Source organism: Phoca vitulina, unplaced genomic scaffold, assembly GCF_004348235.1.
Source record: "Phoca vitulina isolate PV1807 unplaced genomic scaffold, GSC_HSeal_1.0 scaffold58, whole genome shotgun sequence".
Taxonomy (NCBI): Eukaryota; Metazoa; Chordata; class Mammalia; order Carnivora; family Phocidae; genus Phoca; species Phoca vitulina.
Window position 1 is genome coordinate 5,389,144 of NW_022589761.1, and position 25,684 is coordinate 5,414,827.

Below are 25,684 nucleotides of genomic sequence, written 5' to 3' on the forward strand. Positions count from 1 at the left end.
AGGTTAGGCTGTCAGCTCAGCGAGAGTCTGCGCCTGCGTAATCTCAACACCCACGGGAACTCCCAGAAGTCTCCCGGGCGCGGAGTGGGCGGTCCTTATGGGAGGTGGGCCGCATGCTTTCTACGGTTTTACCGCCTGAGACTACATTTCCCACAGGCTACTGCGATGAGGCGGAATCAGCCTGGGACTACATTTCCCAAAGGCCACCGGGGCAACCTGGCCCTCTGCCTTTTCCTCCCGCTCTTTTGTGATTGTTGGCGCGGCTGCGGGCTTTGAGGTCTGTGAGGGAGGAGTCGACACCCAGCCTCACCGGGAGGGCACTGCAGACTCCAACCCGCCCACAGGGCTGCGTGGACTTCTGTGAAGGAAAATAGTGAGTGCAGGGCGTGCGGGGAGGGGGCTGGCCGGCGCTGCCCGCGTCCCCGGCGCGCGTGTGTGCGTGAGTAGCGGGGTGCCGGACGGTGAGGGCTCGGGCGGGGGCTGTGCGCCCGCGAAGGCTGGGCGGGAGCGGTGCCACCGTGAGCCGTGTTCTGGGTTCCTGCTGCCTCCTGCCCCTTTCCCCTCACAGCCAAGTGGTCTGCCCTAGACAGACGGTCCCCGGAGGGAGGTCGGTCATGGAGCCTTTGAATGAAAGCTTCCCAGCGGGAAGGCGGGGAACTGATCGGAGACGGGAATTTTAGAGCCTTCAGTTTCTCCAAGCAAAGCTCCCGAGGAGACTGGATGGGAAATTACCCCCTTTTTGTTCACTAATTTGTTTTACGAGCACATTTGTTTTCCTTTTCCCGAAGTACTCCACATAATTGTGACCTACTCTGTGTCTTCTTTCCAGTGAATGATGGGGTCCTTAGAGATGGATTCCCCCTCCCTGTGGCCCCTCATCCTCTCTTTTTACCCAATATTCTCATTAGCATTTTAGTTGTTATTTCTCACTACTGATTACAAATCATTTAAATCTTATTCTGTGATCCCTTTTCTAAGCATCGTGATAGTAGGTTATAGGAATGCAATTCCTGAAGTTTGCTCTCAGGGCTTTATTTTAGACTTCGATAGAGTAAAAAGATGAGTATTAGTATTTGGTTGGCATACTAGATACTATTATACAAGACAACTCCCCTTCTCCCAAGGCTTCATTGTCAAGTTCAGCAAGATAGGCATTGGTTTAATAATTTCAGTAGCATATAACAGTCGTCTTCCATGAGAAGCTTTTAGAAGTGGGAATGTGATTGTAGGTTTGAGTGTATTGGTAGGTCTGTGTCCTTAGTCATTTGTTTTATTTTTTTAATTTTAATTTTTTAAAAAGATTTGTTTATTTATTTGAGAGAGAGAGAGAGCGAGCACGCACGCACACAGAGGGAGAGGGAGAAGCAGACTCAAGCCTGATGCAGGGCTTGATCCCAGGACCCTGGGATCATGACCTGAGCAGAGGCAGACACTTAACCGACTGAGCCACCCAGGGGCCCCTAATTTTACTTTTTAAATTTTGTTTTATTTGTTAGGCCTTGATTTGACAGCAGAATTTGTTTACACGTCATTGGACAGTGAGAGGCAGCGTGGTATGCTGTTGAAGAGTATGAGTTCTGAGTCTGAAATATCTGGCTTTGAATCTTGGCTTTGCCACTACTAGATATTTACAATCTACACACTCTGCACACTCTGTTTTCTAAATCTTCAAAGGGGGTATAACAATAGTTCCTGCTTCATAGGGACATAATAAGGATAAGATGTATTAATATGTATAAAGTTCCTTAAAACAATGTCTGGAACATAATGAACACTCAGGAAGTATTAACTCTTCATCATTGGTGATTCTGGGTCATTCCTTTCAGAATTCAGTAGCAATAGAATAAGCTTAACTCGTTAAAAACAAATTCTTTTTTTTTTTTTTAATATTTTATTTAATTATTTGACAGAGACACAGCGAGAGAGGGAACACAAGCAGGGGGAGTGGGAGAGGGAGAAGCAGGCCTCCTGCTGAGCAGGGAGCCCTACATGGGGCTCGATCCCAGGACCCTGGGACCATGACCTGAGCTGAAGGCAGACGCCCAACCGACTGAGCCACCCAAGAGCCCCTTAAACAAATTCTTAAACTGAAGACTGATTAGGGCTTCCAGGTGACCACAAACCACTTATAATTGCATACAGAGTTGTAGTTTATATATGTGTATTTTTCTGGAGAGAAACATTGTGATTTATTCAATTAATAAAGGTGGTATATGCAATAAAAATATTTAAAACCGTTGGTGTGCAAGCAAAGATTTTAATAGCTGGGAATGATCTTGTACAAAATTAGAGTTCAATATTGTATAAATAGTTAAGTACCTCAGTCCATATTTATGTGATGGAATATTATGCAACTAACAAAAATATGTTTATAAAGGATCAGTCACAAGAAGAAAAATGTGAAGTAGTTTTAAACTACATGCACAGTTATGGACAGTAGTATTCAAGGAAATCTTAAATTATATATGAATCTCATTTACTATCATAATGGTTTTGTGAGATATTTTTCAAGGACGGTATATATTTTAATTAGTGGAGAAGAGGGATTTGGCCACATTTATGGATCATTCCTTGTGTACCCAAGAGTGTTCTCTCTACTTTGCGTTCATACTCTCATTCAGTCTGCAGTGGCCACTTAACCTGAATTATGTCTTTCAGAGAAGAATAGATATAATTATGTTGATGAGATACAACTAAAAGATGTCCAAGTACTGCTTTTCCCTGATGATCCTATTTGATCTTGGTTTTATTAAAGTCTAGAATGTATCCACTGTGAATAACTGTTTAATTATAACTGTAAAATTATTGTAAAAGTCTTCATATTAAATTCTGAAGGTAGAATTAGGGCAGACTTGTCCTCCCTCCCCAAAAAAAATCAGTAATCCAAAGAATTTATGAAAAAAGTTAACATTAAAAAAAAAAAAGTTACCCATAACTCTACCTATTAGACTGTGAAATAATAAAAAATGTATTTATATTGGTTTCTACCCCTGGTGCCTGCTAATATTTGGTCTTTGACCAGGGTTCCTGACACGGAGCTCCTAAAATCCTTGTGATTTCCTGAGTAATAGGAGTGTCTGACACAGAGCTCCTAAATCTCTTAGAATTTCCTGGGTAATAGGAGTATCTTTTGTTCTAAAGAAGTGACTATTGGGTTCTTGAATGGGGCCTGGTCACTAGAAAGACCAAGCCATGTTTAGAAGCTTGAACCCTCAGGGGTGCCTGGGTGGCTCAGTTGGTTAAGCGACTGCCTTTGGCTCAGTTCATGATCCTAGCTTCCTGGGATCCAGCCCTGCATTAGGCTCCCTGCTCTGCAGGAAGCCTGCTTCTCCCTCTCACTCTGCTGCTCCCACTGCTTGTGCTCTCCTGCTCTCTCTCTCTGTCAAATAAAAAAAAAAAAAAAAAAAAGAAACTTGAGCCTTCAGCTCTAGCTCCCATTCTCAGGGCAGGGATAGGGGGAAGGGACTGGAAAATGAGTTAATAATTGATCATGCCTATATGATGAAACCTCCGTAAAAATCCCTAAAGTACAGGGTGTGGAGAACTTGCAGGTTGGTTAGCACATCCATGTCCCAGGAGCATGGCACACCCCATCTCCTCAGAGACAGAAGCTCCTACACTTGGAACCTTCCAGACCTCACCCTATGTATTTCTTCATCTGGCTATTCATCTGTATACTTTATCATATCCCTTAATGTATAATAAACCGATAAACTTAGTGTTTTCCCTGAGTTCTCTGAGCTGTTCTAGCAAATTTTTGAACCTGAGGAGGGAGGTGTGGAAACCCCAATTTATAGCCAGTTGGTTAGAAGTACAGGTGACAACCTGGGACTTGTGATTGGTTTCTGAAGTGGGGGCAGTCGGACTGAGCCCTTAACTTGTGGGATTTGATGCTAACTCCAGGTAGATAGTGTCAGAGCTCGGAGCTGAATTGAATTGTAGGGCATCCAGCTGGTGTCAGAGAATTGTTGATGTGTTTAAAAAAAATACATAGTTGGTGTCAGAAGCACTGTGAGTGTGAGAGTAGAGGAAACCAATGCATGTGTCCTAAACACAGACATAATATTAATATTTTGGTGTGCATTCTCCTCCCCCCGCCCCAGTGTTTTGTTAGCAGATATATAGGGTTTTATTGTATCTGCAGAATAGAATCATGCTAATTGATTATGCAAAGTAGGAAAGACTCTTCAACTCTTAGACTAAAACAGGGAAACTATAGGACTCAATGTTCTTTGCATGCAGCAGGAAGAAGAGGGAAGCACCCGTGATCCTCTTGTTTGAAAAACCTTATCGGTATTTACACGTTTTGGGATTATAGCAATGTCATATAAAAAATATAGGTGCAGGTGAAAGGACTTCCAAGGATCTGTTGTACAAATTACTCTTCCAGTGACAAATTTATATAAGAAAAGAGAGTAAGATGATAGCAGTTATGAACATGTACACCAATCTCCAAGTTGCACAGGAAGAACAGGATTCAACCTTTGTTAGTTATTTCAGTTTTGCATCTTATAACAGAATGGTGCCTCTCTGTAATTTCTATAGAGAAAGAGGAAATTTAAACATCAGAGAAATCTTTCCTGCTATTTTTTAAAAGAAAAGTTGCATTCTTAAGGTCAGGCTCTAAGTGTTTTCGTTAAAATTATAAGAAAACATGCCAGAGAGAAGTAAAAAATGGAAACAAATTATGTCCTTTATAAAAATGAAATGAGGGGCATGTCATGTTCTTCAATAATAATAATAGCTAACTTATGTTAAGCCAATTTTCTAGTAAGTGTTTTAAATGGATTTTCTTACTTATTCTTCAAGATAACCATATGTAGTAGTTGATATTCTTATCCCCATTTTAATGATGAGAAAACTGAGCTACTGAGGTGTTAGTATATGCCTGATCAATGTCTTCTCTATTTTCTCTCTCCTGTCTTGACGTTATCCTGAGCCCACAAAAGAAGTTCTGGTTTGGGTGGTATGGCTTCTTTTTCAGTTAGAATGTAGGAATGATTTTATTTAGGAATGGGCAGAAGCCCTGAATAAACACTTTTCCAAAGAAGACATAAGATAGCTGACAGACACATAAAAAGATGCTCAGTATCGCTCATCATCAGGGAAATGTAAGTCAAAACCACAATGAGACACCACCTCACGCTGTTAGAATGGCTATTATAAAAAAGACAAGAAATAACAAGTGTTGGTGAGGATGTGGGGAAAAGGGAACCCTCGTGCACTGTTGGTGGGAATGCAAACTGGTGCAGCCACTGTGGAAAATGGTGTGGAGGTTCCTCAAAAAGGTAAAAATAGAACTATCCTACAATCTAGCAATTCCACTTTGGGTATTTACCCAAAGAAAACAAAAACATGAAATCAAAAAGATATCAGCACCCCTATGTTCATTGCAGCATTATTTACAATAGCTAAGATATGGAAGCATCCATCAGTAGATGAATGGATAAAGAAGATGTGGTACATGTATACACACAATGGAATATTATTCATCCATAAAAAAGAATAAAATCTTGCCATTTGTGACAACATGGAGAGACCTAGAGGGTATTATGCTAAGTAAAATAAGTCAGAGAAAGACAAATACCATTTGCTTTCACTTATATATGTTGAATATAAAAAACAAAACAATCGAGCAAACAAAACAAAACAGAAACAGACTCAAAAATACAGAGAACAAATGGGTGGTTGCCAGAGGGGAGGAGGGAGGGAGATGGGTGAAATAAGTGACAAGGATTAAAAGATACAAACCTCCAGTAAAATAAGTCAGTCACAGAGATATGTAGAATAGAGAATATAGTCAATAATAATAACTTTGTATGGTGGCAGGTGATAGACTTATTGGGGTGATAATTTCATAATGTGTATAAATGTCAAGTCACTCTGTTGTATACCTGAAACTGAAACTAATATTATATGTCAACTATACTTCAATAAAAAAAAATTCCAACCCAAAAAAAAAGAGAATGTAGGAATGTAAGGAGGAGGATCTGTTCCAAGCAGAACTGTGCAGGCCACCATTCGATCTAGATCAGCCTCCCCAGAATGAAGGCCTGTCCAGAAAACCTGCTGACGTGTCTAATTCTGGCTTCCGTGAAGAAGCGCTGTTGTTCTGCATCCAGCTGTGTGCATCTTGGTTCACTGGGGTTTGGATTTATCCAGAATCCCTCTGTTCTCCAAAATTTCATGTGAGGGTGGTTGTAACATCATTTGGAACCAAAATGCGGGGACAAGAAGGTTTATTGGCTGAAGTTACTGGGAACACTAAAGCCTCCTTTTCTTCTCTCAGCTCTGAATTTTCTAGAGTTTGAACTTCTCTGGTAGAGGAACCCCCCAGGAAGACTGATCGGTTCTTACATTTCTAAAAGCATGGCCCATGTAAGTTGCTTCTCTGTGAAATATTGGTATTTTTAGACTACATATTTTCATTAAGCACCATCTCATTACCTGCTTGATTCCTCCTGTTTGAAACAGTGCCAAACAATTGCTTCTTCCTTATGAGGTCCCCTTTTCTAATTGGTGTTCATTAATTCATTGAGCAAATTACGGAAAAGATCACATGTGATAAATCTTTGCTGAAGGACTGTGATGGAACAGTGAAGGTGTGAAGTCTCATGAATTATTTGAGCTCCCTGTGTCAGTCATTGGTTTGGTGAGTTTGAGATATTGGCCTCATCTGACTGTACATCAGAAGATTTAACATTTTCCACAGACCTACTAAGATGGGATTTTGTACTGATTGGTCTCAGTCTTAATATGATGAGATCACGTGCTCTGTGAGGCTTTTAGGAACACATTAGGGCCATGACTGTGACATGGAAACATTGATACCATCATTCTTGCCAGGTGATGCCTGAGAGTGACAGTAGGTCAATTTTGTGGTGGAACGGGACCTGCCAGACTTGGGTGACATTCGTTTGATTCTGAATCATAATCCGCTAACTGAAAAACAGCAGAAATGTTGAGTGAGGAATGCTGCATGACAATATGAGCTTATTATCGTAAGTCGCAGATTAACGTAGATTACCTGAATTGGGGAAATCAGAGACATTTGGTCAAATCTCATATAAATCTAAAATAATGACTAATTCTGATACATATTCACGAGAGGTACTTTTATGCCATCATGAAAATTTTTTTATTAATATAAGGAAAAATGTTTACGATATGATCTGACATAATAACCTTGAAGCTTGAGAAATTAACAAATTTGTGTAATATCTATTTTCTAAACTAAGGATTTTATGCTTAAAAAATGCCTATTTCTCTTAAAGGGAAAATAATGTAAAGATTACTATTTCTTGAGAATTTATTAGGTTAGGTACTGAGCAGGCAGTGTCTTTGTGTATATGTTTTATTTAACAGAGAAACTTGGATTATTTTATCAATTTCTCAACAGATCTGGAGTACTGTGGTATCCCACAGCATACAGAAAATTTTGACCGTAGCAACAGGGTTCTTCCAGAACATGCAGATATTCTGATTCATTTGCTTCTTATATGCTACGTTGAAACTTATTATCTCCTCTTCTTTCATCTTAAAACATTTTTTTTTTTTTAATTTCACCAGACATATGTGGGTTTGCAGTTTCAGGGATCAGTGACATTCAGGGATGTGGCCGTAGCCTTCTCTCAGCAGGAGTGGGAGAGTGAATCCTGCTCAGAGGCACTTGCACAGGGATGTGATGTTGGAGAACTATAGTAACTTGGTCTCACTGGGTAAGTTTACCTCTGTCAAATAAATTAGAATCTTCTCCCCAACATCGTACATTTTAGGGCTATCTTAAGAAGTGAACGTAATTTCTTCCCTCTGTCCCCAAAGAAATGGTTTGAGCTTTGTTAGGCTGGAAGGGATGAAATGGTAGGATTAGAACTCTGGGGTGTTTATTGCATAAACATTGACAAAGGCCAGATTTCCCATTATGTTTATGCTCAAAATTGCTATAAATGCACTATTACTATCTGACCCACCTGCAGGCAGAACAGCTAGACGCAGGGTCCTGATTTGTTCTGTCTGAAGAGCCTGTGCAACGTACACAGTGGGGGCTGGATAAACAAATCATTTAAACCTGAAGGTACCTCACTTTCTTTCTTACAAAACAATTACCCTGATTTTGTGGTTAAAATGTATAATTCATGAACTTTGCATTTAAGATTAAATGAGTATCCTATAGATACATATGTCTCAAGAAACTTTTTGGTTTTTCTCTTAGAAAAATAACAGTAATAATGTTAGTAACTCACATTGTGCTTACTGTGTACCAGTCACTATCCTAAGCTCTTTACATGTTTGTATCTGATTTGTATTAACTGATTTTTCTCCTCACAATCACCCTATGAGATAGGGATTATTGATAACCATTTCAGATGAGAATGTTGAAGACAGTTTAGGTGTGTTTCCCTAGGTCACACATCTGGTAGGAGGCAGAAGCAGGAATTTGAACCCATGCAGTCTGGTACCAGAGTCTGTGTTCTCAATTACAAGGTCATGCTTTCTGTCAAGACACAGGAGAGAGAGAAAGAAAGAGAATAGATTTCACTTAAAATAAAACCTTTTGCCCATCTATTTGGATTCTTGAATCACCTTGCCTTTCCCCAAAGTACTTCTCAATGTCATTTTAGTCTATTCCAAGTTTAACCTAAGCTCAAAGTATTTTTTAATTCCTATTTTATTTCTTTTCTACATTGTATGGCATTCTTACCTTGTAAGCTGGACATTCCATTTCTAAACCACATGTGATTACTTTATTGGAACAATGGAAAGAGCCGTGGATGACAGTGAGGAAAGATCAAAGAAGACAATACACAGGTGAGTAAGAGCAGGTCAGGTAGAGAAGCTCTCATTGCTGGAAGTAACCCATGTGGTCAGGGAGTAGGCACATCTCTGAGCTGTTGTTTGTAACTTTCCCTTCAAAGGTCCCAGCAAGGCCTGCATAGAAAGCCTGAAACTTGGGAGAAAGATGAATATCTCACCAAAATTTCCAAAGAAACTTCACCTTTACCAATTTTATCATTCCCTCACCTTCTCATATTTCCCTGGTCATCTTATTAGGCCTGCTCTCTTTCCCAGTGCAATATTTCAGCTATATTTTGAATTTGACTGCTTTCAGCTCCTCTTCTGCATTTAGATTTATTTGTATATTCTGAGGTGGTGATAACTGAGCAGAGATAAGAACAAGAAGGGATTAGGCTGTATAATTATATAGAACATTCCAGGCAGAGTGAATAACAAATTTGCATTACTTGAGGTGGGAATGAGCTTTGTGTGATTCAGGAGCAATGAGCAGAGTGGAACAGAATTAATGAGGGGAGAGTAACAAGAAAAAAGGGAGAATATCAGAAGGGACCAAGTCATGTATATTTTTTTGTTAATTATCAGGAACCTGGCTTATTTTCTAAAAGTGACTAGAAGCCATGATCTAATTTACATTTTTCTGATTTAAAAATTTTTTTTAATTTTTAAAAATGAGATAAAGACTAGAAAGCCATATTAAATTACACAGCTTAATGAGTTATTATAAAACAGATATCCTTAAAACATCACCCTGAGCAGAAATAAAACATTTAAAAAATAATAATTTCAGGGGCACCTGGCTGGCTCCGTCAAAGAGTGAGCGACTCTTGATCTCGGGGTTGAGTTCAAGCCCCATGTTGGGTGTAGAGATTACTTAAAAATAAAATCTTTAAAAAAATAAACAATAATAATAAACTAATTAAATAAAAATAATTTCAGGCTTACAGAGAAGTTGCAGAATTCTACAAAGAATTTTCCTATTCTCTTCACCCAGATTCTCCAAATGAGGAGATAAAACTTCTCCAACTCCCCTCAAGCCCTTTACCAGCCTCTACCTAATGACAACCCTTTTTTCTCTCTCTCCCTGATAGATCACTTCCAACCACATCCAACCTTACGATGCACCCCAAACCTCGCTATCGGTTTCACTACCTCTCCTCCAATTAGCCTGCTAACCTTTTAGATGAATATCTACTGGTTATTTTGAGGTTCTCAGGTCTGCAGATACCCTCCATCACTCCCCTCCGCTTTTTCCTGCACAGATGCATAGAGGATGGACTGAATGGGGACGAGGGTAAGAATAGGAAAAGCTGCCGGGAGGCCAATTCTGTAGTGCGAACTGGGGGTGATGGTGGTTTGGATTAGAATGTTAGTGGTGGAAAGTGGTGAGAAGGTATGGCACTCGTAATGGATTTTGAACATAGAACTAACAACATGCTGGTGAATTATAAATGGGGGTGGCGGCAGAAGGACATGAAGAAGGATGAGCAGGTTTTGAGTTGAGCAGGTGAATGGTGACACAACTGCCTGAGATGGGAAAGAGAGAGAAAAGGCAGGATGGAGAGCAAATCTACACACACGTACTTTGAATATGTGAAGCTTGAGATGGCTATTAGAAATGCTGACGAGGCTGTTGAATATGCAAGCCTGAGCTCAGGGAGAGTATAGGCTCACACTTGGCAGTTGGGTTTTATTGGCATATGGCTGGTGTTTAAAGCCAGGGGAGTGCATGAGGTCTCCCAAAGAGCCAGTGCAGATAGAGGAGTCTCACAGTTGTGTCTGTCGGCGGGGCTGCACAAGAGACTGTTGAGAAGCACATTTTAAGGTAGAATTAAAACAGGAAAGTGGTACCACCAAAGACAAATGAAGAATATGTTTCAGGGTGGACGAATGATCACTGAAACAGGAATTAAAACAAGAAATGAGCAATGGCCTCAATATTTGACCTTCCCAGAAGGGGAAATCCTCAGTGGCATCAAGGAATGAAAGCCTGACAGGAGTGGTTTAAGCAGAATGGGAGTGAGTAGCACAGTTCTGTAGAGCCATTGCCTGTGAAGAGATGGGGTTGGTTGGGACATGGGGTTACACCTGCATGATTGATGTCGGGAACGCTTCCACAGAGTGGTAAAAATGGATGAATTAGGAGGAAATTATTGTGGAAGCAATGGCCTTCAGCTGGGCGGGTAAGATGGTGGAATTTTGTGCATAAGAGAAAACGGTGACAGTGGATGTGGATGTCGATAACAATTGATATAGTAGAGGAATGAATATATATCTTTTATCTTGTGTTTTCTCAGAGCTATAAGAAGAAAAATGATTAACTGAAGATTAATGAGGGGAGGTATGAAATCTTTGTTGTTGAGTTTACTCATGCTATACTGACTTACTCCCTTTTTGATCATTGTCTCTTATGCAGACAGGGGTGGTGATAATAGCAGTTACTTTATTGATTCTCTACTGTGTGCCTGACACTGTTCTAAGCATTTTACACGTTATTGCCTTATTGATTCTCATGGCAACATTGTGAGACGTTTTTCAGATTGCTATCAGTATTTTATTATCTGAGGGAACTAAGACTTGGGATGATTAAGAAATTTTCCTAATTATAGAGCTAGTTCTTAGAACTAGAATTTAGACAGAGTTGGCTTATCTTTAATAATCACTGTGCCATTCTGCATTTGTATATTCTTCTTTTAACTGAAATGTATTGATTTAAACAAATATGTACAGGGTTCTTAATTGATGGATTTTATGTAACTCTTTATTTTGAAATAATTCCTAACCAGAAAATTTGTGAGAATAACACAGAACATACATGTAACCTTTACCTGGAGACTGTTAATATTTTATATATTTGCTTTTTATCATTCTCATTCTGTCCCTTTCCCTTGAAATGACTTCACCTTTACCCTAAATGTTTCAGTGTATATTTCTTTTTTCTTTATTTTCTTTTATTTATATTCTTTTATTTAGAGAGAGAGAGAGTGCACATGAGCAGGGGGAGGGGCAACGGGAGAGAGAGAGAGAGAGAATCCCAAGCAGACTCCCTGCTGAGTGCAGAGCCCAACTCCGGCCTCGATCTCACAACCCTGAGATCATGACCTGAGCCAAAAACAAGAGCCAGAAGCTTAACCAACTGAGCCACGCAGGTGCCTCCTCACTGGTATCCTTTATAGAAAAAAAAATAAAATTCAACCCAGTATCCAAGACAAAAATCATGAATTTCATTTAGTAGTCTTCTTACTTTAATCTCCTTTAATTTTTTTTTTTTTTTTTTAAAGATTTTATTTATTTATTTGAGACAGAGAGAATGAGAGAGAGAGAGCACATGAGAGGGGGGAGGGGCAGAGGGAGAAGCAGACCCCCTGCCGAGCAGGGAGCCCGATGCGGGACTCGATCCCGGGACTCCAGGATCATGACCTGAGCCGAAGGCAGTCGCTTAACCAACTGAGCCACCCAGGCACCCTCCTTTAATTTGAAAGAACTCCTTGGTCTCTCTTTGCCTTTTATGATCTTGGCACTTTTGATGAGTACATCTCTTTTGCAGATTGTTTCTCAATTTGAACAATGTTTCAGTTATTTATTCGGTGTGAACCCAGGCATTCTTACTGTATTCAGTCAGTTGTAATCTTCTACTATCATTTTGATATTCAAATTGTCTCATATTTGGCAAACGGGAGCCTCTTCATGGTAGCCTCTGTGTCCTTTTTTACTTAAAAAAAAAAAACCCTTAACAGGCCGCCTGGGTGGCTCAGATGGTTAAGCGTCTGCCTTCGGCTCAGGTCATGATCTCAGGGTCCTGGGATCGAGTCCCGCATCGGGCTCCCTGCTCTTTGGGAGCCTGCTTCTCCCTCTGCCTCTCTCTCTCTCTCTCATGAATAAATAAATAAAATCTTTAAAAAAAAAAAAAAAAAAAAACCCTTATAATGAAATTTAGTCTTAATATGTGAGCTAGAATATGTAATTAAATGGCATTCACAACTTAGTAAAGAGCAGCTCTAGTAGGATATGGAGATGTAAGGGAGGGCAAGAGATGTAGACGCTGGAGTCTGCTGAGGAGAGATGGCCCAAGAGTGGCTGGGAAGGAGGAATGTCCTAGAAGAAGATGCAGCATCCTAGCAGTGACGAGAAGGCAGGAAGAAAGACATAGCATTCTTTATGATAAAATAAAGGTCTTTTGCAACATTTCAAATACAGTTCTGTGGTTGAAAGTCATATAGTTAGGAACATGCACTAATTATTTTTCATTTAAAAAACAAACAGAAGAAATTTAGCTTCTTTTTTAAAAAGCTGATATAAGTTCTAATAGAAAATGTTCACGTTTGACGGGAAGGGGAAAGAAAAAGGAGAGAGGGAAACAAACCATAAAAGATTCTTAAAGATAGAGAACAAACTGAGGATTGATGGAGGGAGGTGGGTGGGGGATGGGCTAGACAGGTGCCGGGTATTAAGGAGGGCACTTGTTGTGATGAGCACTGGGTGTTGTATTTAAGTGACAAATCATTGAATTCTACTCCAGAAACAATATTACACTGTTGCGTTAACTAAGTAAAATTTAAATTAAAAAAGAAAAGGGGGCGCCTGGGTGGCTCAGTAGTTAAGCGTCTGCCTTCGGCTCAGGTCATGATCCTAGGGTCCTGGGATCGAGCCCGCATCGGACTCCCTGCTCGGCGGGAAGCCTGCTTCTCCCTCTCCCACTCCCCCTGCTTGTGTTCCCTCTCTCGCTGTGTCTCTCTCTGTCAAATAAATAAAATCTTTAAAAAATAAAATAAAATAAAGAAAAGAACAGAAAATGTTCATGTTTGAAATTTATAATTTTTTTCAGAGACTATTATTTGCATTTAAAATTTTTATTTAGTTTCAGTTCTGTGTCACACATTTTGATGGGCTCCCACCTATTTTTTTTTTAATTGACACTAACTCTCTATTTATTCCTATAATTATTCAGGATTTGATTAGAATTGATTTTCAGAAATGGAAATTACCTGAAGAAAAGTTTTTTGTTTTTTTTTTAAGATTTTATTTATTTATTCATGAGAGACAGAGAGAGAGAGGCAGAGGGAGAAGCAGGCTCCCAAGGAGCAGGGAGCCCGATGTGGGACTCGATCCCAGGACCCTGGGATCATGACCTGAGCCGAAGGCAGACGCTTAACCATCTGAGCCACCTAGGCGCCCCGAAAAGTTTTTTTTTTTTTAACACCTATTTCATAGCTCTTTTCTGTATTATATATTTATCTTTGTGTATTAGTTTTTGCCATAATAAGTCACAAACCTGTAAATTGGTTCTGCTGTAACAAAATACTACAAACTTGGTGGCTTAAGACAACAGAAATCTACTGCCTCACAATTCTCAAAGCCAGAAGTTTGAAATCAAGAAGTCAAGGGCATTCTGTCTCTGAAGGTTCTGGGGGAGGATCCTTTTTTGCTTTTTTGTAGCTTCTGGTGGTTGCTGGTAGTCTTGGCATTCTTTGGTTTATAGCTACATCACTCCCATCTCTGCCTCTCTTGTCACAGCATGTCCTCCTTTGTGTCTGTCTCTGTGTGTCCTCTCCTTTTCTCGTAAGGACACCAGTCACTTTAGATTTAGTGCTCACACTAATCCAAAATGACCTCATATTAATGAATTACATCTATTTCCTCACATTCTGAGGGAGGGGGAACCACTATTCAACCCTATACACTTTGTATCTAATCAGTCTACATATATCACTTTGAGGGCTTTTTGTTTTGTTTTTTTTTTTTAAATAAATTGTATTGTTTTTAATGTTTCTTAATGTATGGAAATATGCCGTTCTTAAAAGTCTGTTTTGTTGTGTTTTGGTTTTGTATGTTGCCAACTGAATTAAAATCCACATAAAAGTTGAAAAAGTAATACAGCAATCCTTAAAACCATCACGTAGATTCACCAGTTTTTAATATTTTGCTTTGTTCTGTATCTATATAAAAAAAAAGTTTTGCTGTACCATTTAAGTAAGTTGCACAAATTATAACATTTCATCCCTAAATACTCAAGAATATACTAAGAAAAGGACATTATTCTCTATAACCACAACAAGAAAATCATTTTTTTTTTTTTACCTGCAGCACCTATGAGAGGGTCATCTTAGGCTCAAGTGAACATTCAGACTAAGACTGCCTTTGGTGACCTTGGCTTTAACTATTCGGAATATCCCACAGCAGGCACACCAGCATGTTGTTCGTTCTATGTTCAAAATATATTATGAGTGCCATACCTTCTCACCATTGTCCATCACTAACTTTCTAATCCAGACCACCATCACCCCCAGTTCGCACTACAGAATTGGCCTCCTGATGACCTTTCCCATTTTCTGAGTCCATATGCAACTTGTCTCTCAGTGGTCTTTTTTTACCATAAACAATATTAGTAAGATAGTTCACCACATACCATTTTGTCATCTAGAATGTAATGCAAGCCACATATGTAATATAAAGTCTCCTAGTGGTGAATTTAAAAAGAAAATGGTAAAATTAATAATGCATTTTGTTTATTTCAATATATCCCAAATATGATCAGTTTTTATGTACAATTACTATAAAATTGCTAATGAGATAATTTACATTTCTCTTTGCTCTAAGTCTTCAAAATCTGGTGTGTATGTTACACTCACAGCACCTCTCAATTTAGTCTAGTCACATAGCTGGTGGCTACCATATTGGACAGGCTGCTCTAGAGCACTGCTCCCTTTATCTTTGCACTCATCTTCTGATTTACGTGATGTTTATGAAGTGTCTTTCTTTGTCACTTTGCTTATCTTTGCCATAATGGGTAGAAAATGAAAAATTTTGAATTCTCAACTGTGTTCAATAAACGCTAAATATTTTTTAAAAGATTTTATTTATTTATTTGACAGAGAGAGAGCACAAGCAGGGGGAGCGGCAGGCAGAGGGAGAAGGAGGCTCCCCACTGAGCAGGGAGCCCGATGTGGGGCTTGATCCCAGGACTCTGGGATCATGACCTGAGCCGAAGGCAGATGCTTAACCGACTGAGCCACCCAGGTATCCCAAATGCTAAATATTTTTTAAGGCACAAAATTGATGTCTGAAGTCTTCTTTGAAACCTTAAAAGATAATGGATGCAATCCTTTGAGCAACACATTGAGAAAACTGAAGGACAATGTAGTAATGATTTATTTCACTACTGTATCATCTTTCTGGGCAATGCCAGAATTCTTCCACTTCCTTATTTTAATTTTTCTTTTTTGCACACTGGGATATAATTGGTAATGATGAAATAGCTTTTCAGATGATGAAACAGAAAAATGTCCCAAGGGAACATTATTCTTTTATTCTTAAAGGAAAAATAGATGATTGGTATCCCATTGTATATCTTAGTTCCATGAAAAGATCCATTAGAACCCTATGTAACTGTAAGGTAGAATGAAATTTATTCTTTTTTGAAAATAAGTGAATTTTTGTCTTTGGAAGGTCTTTAAGAAAGAATAAAAGTCAGAAAATATTAATTCTTACAAAGAGTTAGAACTGCTTAAAAAAAAACAACTCAAAAACTAAAACTTAATCCCATGGGCCCTGATAATTTATGGAAGGTTAAGACACATCCCAGGAAGTATGTTTTTCTCAATTTTGTTTAACCCAGAGACAAGGAATTATGTTGGTTTCACTTCTTGGTTTCCCCTGCCACCTTTTTGGTCATTTTTCAGCCTTATCTGGAGGATAGAACATTATCTTCTTGGGAGCAAAATTCTCCAAATGTACACAATTGTTGGATGTGTCATGGTTGTGTGTATATGAAAGTCATTTCAACCTTTGAAAGTGTATTTTCTTATTTTTTTATTTGGAAGATTATTTGGATCTGTTGATAAGAAAATGGTGGCACAACAGCATTTAGGACTGTAGATTATACATTTGAATGCTGTAGTATAGACAATACTATGAGAAATATTATGATCAGGATTTCTAGCCTGCTTCTAAACCAGGATCAAAGACTAGTACTCAAATTCAACCAAAACAACAGATTCCATCCCTGATCCAAAGAGCCCACAGAACCCAATATGGAGGGAATTATCCTTATTACCTAACTTGGTGATTTCTTACTTGTTTCCTGGGTCATTTTAGTAATCTTACAGATCTCAGAGAGGTCTTTAAAGATGTGAGTACAACATTCTCCTAAGAGTCATATCTCTGCCTTGTTGGGCCAGTATATTTTCTAAACAGAATCTGTCTAGAACCACTGCCTATCCAATTTCTTGGATACGAGTGCTATACTTTTGTGACATGATCCAAATCTAGTGGTCCTGAACCACAGTGCTGTATAATTCTCCCCATTTTGAGGTCATCTGGTATAGTATGACATGGAAAGCCCTGAGAGCAGAAGAAAGCAGTTCAAAATTCTCCTTTAATGGTGGTTGAAGTTTTTTGACAATAGTCAATGCCCAGATTTTCTCCTCTTTGAATGAAATGATCTAAATAGCCTTTTTTTTTTTTTTCTGAGAAGTTGGAGAATTGATGGGCCAAATTGATCTTAAGAGATAACAGAAATCATCCTAAAGGCAGACAGTCAGTTTAATGAGATAACATATCTGATCCAATTTTCCAGTTGACTCTTGTGTGCAAATTCAATACTTATCTGTAGGGGCCATCCCAGTGGTCTAGTTCTGGTCGAAATGCCTGTACAGCTTATCACATAACATGGAAATATTTTTAAAAGGTAAACATTTTTGTCTCAGTGGGTTAAGCAGCCAACTCTTGATTTTGGCTCAGGTCATGATCTCAGGGTCCTGGGATCAAGCCCCGAGGTTGGGCTCCACACTCAGTGGGGAGTCTGCTTGAGGATTTTCTCTCTCCCTCTCCTGTTCTGCCCCCCAGTTGTACAGATGCATGCTCTCTCTGTAAAATAAATAAATCTTAAAAAATCGACCACTGGATTAGAGTGATAACAGTCCAAACCCACATTATTTAATTTTTCCCCTTGTAACTAAACAGTAATCTGTGTGGTTTTCCTTTTACTTTATTATCCAGGAATATTCATTTCTTTCGCAACTTGGCATGTTGTTAATCCTCATCAGAATAAAAAATATCATTATTTGTAGGAAGGTACTTTCTTACTATAGTTTCTTGTGTAACTATTTCTTAGTGTTCTAAACTAGTACTTTTTGGTTATCTTGAAACATAGTTCCAATGAAAAGAGAAAGACAAATTATTTGACTCTTTACTAGTAGTTAAATACTTTTTCTAGGGGCACCTGGGTGGCTCAGTCGTTGGGCGTCTGCCTTTGGCTCAGGTCGTGATCCCAGGGTCCTGGGATTGAGCCCCATATCGGGCTCCCTGCTCCGCGGGAAGCCTGCTTCTCCCTCTCCCACTCCCCCTGCTTGTGTTCCCTCTCTCGCTGTGTCTGTCTCTGTCAAATGAATAAATAAGATCTTTAAAAAAAAAAAATACTTTTTCTAAGTATGAGATTATTCAACAACAAAAATTAAAAAAATTTTTTTTCTGTTCACTTGCAAGAATTACTATGGATTCATCTTTTATCCACCCATTATCATTGATTCAGAATGTATAATTGAAAATAATCATTCATGCGTTCCTTTTGTCATTGTATTTGCCATACAGAGCTCCATAGTAAGTCTCTTCTGTTTCTTGAGAAACCTATGGGTCTTCAAAATTTACCTGACTTTTTAAAGGCAAAGATATCTGAGGTTCATCTTGTACCTTCCCTGCCTCATTCCAGAAATTGTTTATTTCTTCAAGGATTATCTATATTATATTAATGGGTTATCAGTGAGTTATTTGTATGATATTGTCTTTTAATTATATCCTAATTCTTTCTTTTGTCTAGAGATTTGTCTTTTTTCTTTTTTTTTTTTGCAATCAATTTCTGCTGTGTGCTAGAGAGTTATAGTTCAGTGCTGAATGAAATAGGGGTTGGGCCTGCTTTTGGAGTTAGTTTTCTGTTGCTTTGTAACAAATTACCACAAATTTAGTAGCTTAAGACTATAGTCCTATGTAATGAAATAATTGTATAGATCAGTTCAGCACAGGATGGCTAATAAATCCAAGTATCAGCTGTGACTGCAGTTCTTTGGGGCATGGGGTCTTCTTCCAAGCTCATGGGTTACTGGCAGAATTTATTTCCTTCTCACACTTTCCATGTGGCCCCCTCTGTCTTCCAGCCAGCAACCAGCAAGTCTTGTCCATCTCACACTTTGAAGGTCTCTGACTTCTCTTCTGCCCTCAGCCAGGAGAAAGCTCTGCTTTTTAGGGCCTACCCAGATAAGCCAGGTTAATGTCTCCATCTTAAAGCAACTAATTAGTAACCTTAATTGCATATCTTTTGCCATGTGATGCAACATATTCACAGGCATGATGTGGGCAAAGGTCATGAAGGCCAAAATATCTATCACAGGTAGGTTTGGGAGAAGTAAGTTAAAATTTTTGACAAAGAGAAATGATTATATAATTGAAAAAAGGTAGGAATTACAAGAATTAAGTGTTAGAAGATAAAGACATGGACATCCTTAGACAAGGTCAGCAATTTACAGTATCCTGATAAAGTGACATTTTACCTTAAACATATATAGGATGAGAAGGATCCAGTCTGCAAACAACACATGCCAAAGAATTTTTGGGAGATGACTTCACCTGCAGATGGAGCCAAAAGATGAGAAAATTTGTGACACATTCCAAGTGCTGAAAGGGGAGAGTGAGGTAAATAGGGAACAAAGAAAATTATGACTTGATATGAGGCCTGATAGGTAAGCGGGGATCATATTAATGAAAGATACATGGATTTTACTCTAAGTGTAAAGAGAAGCCACAGTGGGGGGAAATGAAATTTCATCTGTATCAGAAACATTTATAAGAAATGTTAAACATATCAGTGCCCAGGAACTTGCCTTGTGTATTCTGATTCAGGAGGTCTGGGATGATGCTGGAATATCAGTTTCTCAACAAGCTCTTCAAAGATTCTGATCCACACCTAATATCAGAAGTGAAACCTATTTTATCACCAACATTGGTATTTTAAATAAACTCTCATTAATCTCTGTATTTCTCTTTGACCTGTTTTTGATTTTTATAACAGTATTTTAGTATTGCCTAGGCTATTTATTTCTAGTAGATATTTTCAATGTGTCTCTTCCATAGAAATCTCTATTCCTGTATTTTCTCATATAGGAAAACAATATTTGGGGGGTTTTTTTTGTTTGTTTTCTTTCAGATTTTCAATTGAAGGATGAGACAGTCAGCTCTAAAGAAATGCCCACTATTGAGAAATGTACATCTTTTGCTCTACATCAGAGACTTCTTAGCAGAGAGCAATCATGTGAATGTCAGGAATGTGGGAAGACGTTTTGTCAAGGCTCAAACTTTGTTCAACATGAGAGAACACATTCTAGTGAAAAAACCTGCAAACGTAAAGAATGTGGGAAGAACTTTAGTAATGGACATCAACTCACCATACATCAGAGATTTCATATTGGTGAGAAACCTTATAAATGTAAGGAATGTGGGAAGGCCTTTACCACCTTTTCGTACCTTGTTCGACATCAGAGAATTCACACTGTTGAGAAACTCTATGAATGTAAAGAATGTGGGAAGGCTTTTATTAGAGGCTCAGGCTTTGTTAAACATGGGAGAATTCATACTGGTGAGAAACCATATGAATGTAAGGAATGTGGGAAGACCTTTAGTAATAGCCATCAATTTACTATACATCAGAGTATTCGTACTGTTAAGAAACCGTATGAATGTGGGGAATGTGGAAAAGCTTTTTATAGTAGCTCATACCTTGTTCAACATCAAAAAATCCATAAAGGTGAGAAACCCTATGAATGTAAGGAATGCGGGAAAGCTTTTATAGTGTATGGAAAACTTCTTCAGCATCAGAATATTCATACTGGTGAAAAACCTTTTGTATGTAAAGAATGTGGGAAGGCCTTCAGTACCTTCTCATACCTTGTTCAACATCAGCGAATTCACACTGGTGAGAAACCCTATGAATGTAAAGAATGTGGAAAGGCCTTCAGTGGTAGCTCACCCCTGGTTAAACATCAGAGAATTCACACTGGTGAGAAACCCTGTGAGTGTAAGGAATGTGGGAAGGCCTTTATTGTGTATGGACAACTTACTCGACATCAGAGTATTCATACTGGTGAGAAACCTTTTGAATGTAAGGAATGTGGGAAGGCCTTTAGACTTAGTTCATTTCTTAATGCACATCAGAGAACTCATGCAGGGGTAAAGCCCTACGAATGCAAGGAATGGGGAAGGCCTTTAGTCATGCCTCATACCTTGTTCAACATGAAAGACTTCATACAGATGAGAAACCATATGAGTGTAAAGAGTGTGGCAAGGCCTTTAGTACTGGCTCATACCTTGTTCAACACCAGAGGATTCATACCAGTGAGAAACCCTATGAGTATAAGGAGTGTGGGAAGGCCTTTAGTTCTGGCTCTTACCTAGTTCAACATCAGAGGATTCATACTGGTGAGAAACCTTATGAATGTAAGGAATGTGGAAAGGCCTTTACTGTGTATGGACAACTTATTGGACATCAGAGTGTTCATACTGGTGAGAAACCCTTTGAATGTAAGGAATGTGGCAAGACCTTTAGACTTAATTCATTCCTTAGTGAACATCAGAGAATACACACCGGTGAGAAACCCTTTAAATGTAGAAAATGTGGGAAGGCCTTTAGATATAGTTCAGCCCTTAAAGTACATCAGAGAAACCATATGTGTGTAAAACCCTAAAAATTTAAGGAATTTGGGAAGTCCATTATGTATGGCATTATTGTTCAGCATCAGAGAATTTATGCTAATGAGAAACATGGATGTTAAAAATCTTGGTAGGCCTTTAGAAAATATTCTCCTATTAGAGAATTCATAATGGAATTCAGAAAACATAAAGCCTTTATTTGTCATTCTTGTGTTTATAATATTTGAATCCGAATATTCTGGATTGGTGGCCAATTCAGAAAAGGTGGGAGACATTAATACAGCATTGATAGCATGAAAGTTTATATGACATATTCTAATATGGTTGAATGAACTAGTGAATAAAAAAACCTTCCAGTACTCTTAAATCATTGCTAAACTTCAGATAATCCATCCTGATTTCTAAAAAACAGTTTATATTGGAAAGCCTGCCATAGCACAGATGTCAATTCTTGTCATTGTCATGCCACCACTGTCAAGCTGTTTGACATTAGGCACCTTACTTTTTATTTCAGGGCATTGCTTTAAAATGGTGGTGATAGAACCTACATACTTGTAAAAACCTATGCTCAATATTTATTAATTTTATTATTAGCATTTTTTAATTTTAATTTTTTTTAAGATTTTATTTATTTATTTGACAGAGAGAGACACAGTGAGAGAGGGAACATAAGCAGGGGGAGTGGGAGAGGGAGAAGCAGGCCTCCCACAGAGCAGGGAGCCCGATGCGGGGCTCAATCCCAGGACCCTGGGATCATGATCTGAGCCGAAGGCAGATGCTTAACTAACTGCGCCACCCAGGTGCCCCTAATTTTAAAATTTTAAAATTAATGTTATTTTAAAATTAATGTTCCAGCATCTGCCTTCGGCTCAGATCATGATCCCAGGGTCCTGGGATTGAGCCCTGCATCGGGCTCCCTGTTCAGCGGGAGTCTGCTTCTCCCCCTCCTTTCCACTTGTGCTCTCTCTCACTGTCTCTCAAATAAATAAATAAAATATTTTAAAAATAAAATTAATTAGAAACTTACTGTCACAGTGTATGCAATTAATAAAGGTGTTAAAAGAAGGGACAATCACACACATTTGTTCTAGGACCATTTCTTGAAACGAATTCTCTCCCTCCATTGAGTTGCTTTTTGAAAATCAGTAGACTGCATAACATTTATTTCCAAATACTCTTATATACTATTGTACCATGTGTCTATTATTCTAACAATACCAAAGAGTATTGATTACTGCACATTTCAAAACTGCTACTGCTTTGTTGAAAGTCTTTTTCAGTTACATATTTTAAAATCAGCTGGTCAATTGCTATGGGGGAAAATGTTTTGGGGGATTATAATATGGATTGTATTGAATCTATTGATCAATATGGAGATAATTCACATCTGAACACTATTGAGTCCACCAATTCATGAACATCTGTTTCTTTTTATTTAGGTCTTTAATTTCTCTTAGCAATGCTGGGTAATATTCAGTCTTCCTCATATTTTGTTAAACTTATCCTTAAGTATGTCATAATTCTTGATGTTATGATAAATTCTGTTGTTAAATATATATAATATACATAAATATATATATAACAATATATAACAAATGATTATATATAACAATATATAACAAATGAATATATATATACATACACACACACACACACACACACACACACATATATATATGTTGTTCATTTGTTTTTATTGTTGAGTAGTAGTCCTTATGGGTGAACCACAATCTGTTTATCCATTCACCAGATGATAGCAGTTTGGGTTGTTTCCAGGTTTTGGCAATCATGAATAAAGGCACTGTTTGTACTTTTGTGTGGACATTTTCATTTCTTTAGGTAAATACCTAGGAGTAGAGATGCTGTCATATGGTAACTACATGTTTTTAACTTTACAAGAAATTACCAAACTATTTTCCCAAGTGACTGTATTATTTTACATTCCCAACATCAATGTATGAAAGTTCCAGTTATTACACTGTTGCCAGCACTTGGTATTGTCAGTTTGTTTTTGTTTTCAGTTACTCTAATAGGTGTCTGATGGTACCTCACTGTGTTTTTAATTTGCATTTTCCTAGTGGCTAATATGTTCGCCACTTTTTCAAGTGATTATTTGACATCCACATATCTTGTGAAGCATTTATTTATTGGGCTGTTTGTTCTCATACTGTTGAGTTTTGAAGAGTTCTTTATATATTCTAGATATAAGCTCTGTTAGATGTGTGATTTATAAATATATTTTGTCCAATCCAGTTTGTCTTTTTCATTATCTTAACTATCTTTTATAGAGCAAAGGTATTTAATTTTCATATACTCCCATTTTATCAGTTTACCTTATGGATAGTGCATTTGGTGTTTTAACTTAGAACTCTTCGCCTAACCCAAGGTCATGAAGATTTTTTTTCCTGTATTCCCTTCTCGGAGTTTTATACTTTAACATTTTGTGTCTATGATTCATTTTGAAATAATTTTTGTGTAATATGTGAGGTTATAGGTCGAGGTTCATTTTTTGCATTTGGATGTCCAGTTGTTCCAACACCACCTGTTGCAAAGGTTATCCTTTCTTTATTGAATTGCCTTTGAACTTTTGTCAAAAATGAATCTTCCACCTCCTGATAAACATCATTATACCTATTACTGGTCTAAGGAAGATTGGATGTATCAGAAAAAAATTATGAATAATGATTGAGACCATTCAACAAGTTCTGATTCGTTTATAACCAAACTCTATCAATTCCTGTTTCCTTCTTGATTACATATTTTGGACTCCATGGGCTCCATAGTGTTTATGTTGTACAGGCAGTAGGAGTAAATCCAACATACTCACAGCCCCAGCCTCCACCCAGACGCTCCCCTACCATGATGACCACTCACACCATCATCTGAGTACTTACTGTCTCCATTTATCTTTTCCATTTTGCTACTATATAGTACTCATTTTGATGGATTTCAATTGTTTCCTTTCTGTGTAAACTATGCAACCTCCAAAAATATGCTTATAGATACTGATATTTGGTATTATCCAAAGAAATGATGGTACAAAACACAACTCTACCATAATCTGAAGCACATACAGTTTTAAGTCAGCTGTTTTAGTGATATTTTTCCATGGTTTTTTTTTTTTTAATTGAGGCATAATTGACATAACATTTTCAGGTATACAACATAATGATTCAACATTTGTATATACACTGTAAAATGATCACTATAATGTCAGGTTTCCTCCTATCATTATATAAAGTTACATATATCATAAATATTGTTGACTATAGCCACCATACTGTACATTATATCCCCATGACTTATTTATTTAATGATTAGAAGTTATATCTTGACTTCCTTCGCCCATTTCACCCACCCCCGTTCTGGCAACCACAAATTTGTTCTCTGCATCTATGAGTTTTGTTTGTTTTTCTATATTCCACATATAAGTGAAATCATACGGTATTTGTTTTTTCCTGACTTATATCACTTAACATAATACCCTCAAGATCTATCCATGTTGTTGTAAATGGCAAGATTTTATTCTTTTTTATGGCTGAATAGTATTCCATTGTATATAAATACCACATTTTCTTTATCCATTCATCCATTGATTGTTTCCATAATACTGCAATGAACATAGGGGTGCATATATCTTTTTCAATTAGTGATTTCATTTTCTTTGGATAAATACCTAGAAATGGAAATGCTGGATTGTATGGTAGTTATATTTTTCATTTTTCATCAACAATGCATGAGGATTCCCTTTTCTCCACATTCTCATTGACATTTGTTAATTCTTGTCTTTTTGCTAATAGCCATTCTGACAGGTGTGAGGTGATATCTCATTGTGGTTTTGATTTGCATTTTCCTGATGATTGGTAATAAGCATCTTTTCATATGCCTGTTGACCATCTATATGTCTTCTTTGGAAAAATCTCTGTTCAGATCTTCTGCCCATTTTTTAATTGGATTGTTTTTTGCTACCAAGTTGTATAATTCCTTTATATATTTTGGATATTAACCCCTTATCAAATGTATCATTTGCAAACATCATCTCCCATTCAGTAGGTTGCCTTTTTATATTGTTGATTTCTTTCATTGTGCAGAAGCATTTTAGTTTGATCTAGTCCCATTTGTTTACTTTTGCTGCCATTGTCTCTGGAGTCAAATCCAAAAAATATCTCCAAGAGCAACATCAAGGAGCTTACTGCCT

At 37.9% G+C, this 25,684-nt stretch overlaps 1 protein-coding gene across 1 annotated transcript; it reads left to right on the plus strand.

Moving 5' to 3' along the window:
- The first annotated feature begins 221 nt into the window (after positions 1-221).
- Positions 222-22,126, plus strand: ZNF30 (zinc finger protein 30). Its single transcript, XM_032390259.1, is given in 7 exon segments — positions 222-373; positions 6,290-6,378; positions 7,570-7,649; positions 7,651-7,718; positions 8,710-8,808; positions 19,988-21,028; positions 21,031-22,126. Coding segments are annotated over 6 exon segments (1,788 nt in total). The 5' UTR covers positions 222-373; positions 6,290-6,369; the 3' UTR covers positions 21,522-22,126.
- The last annotated feature ends 3,558 nt before the right edge of the window (positions 22,127-25,684 follow it).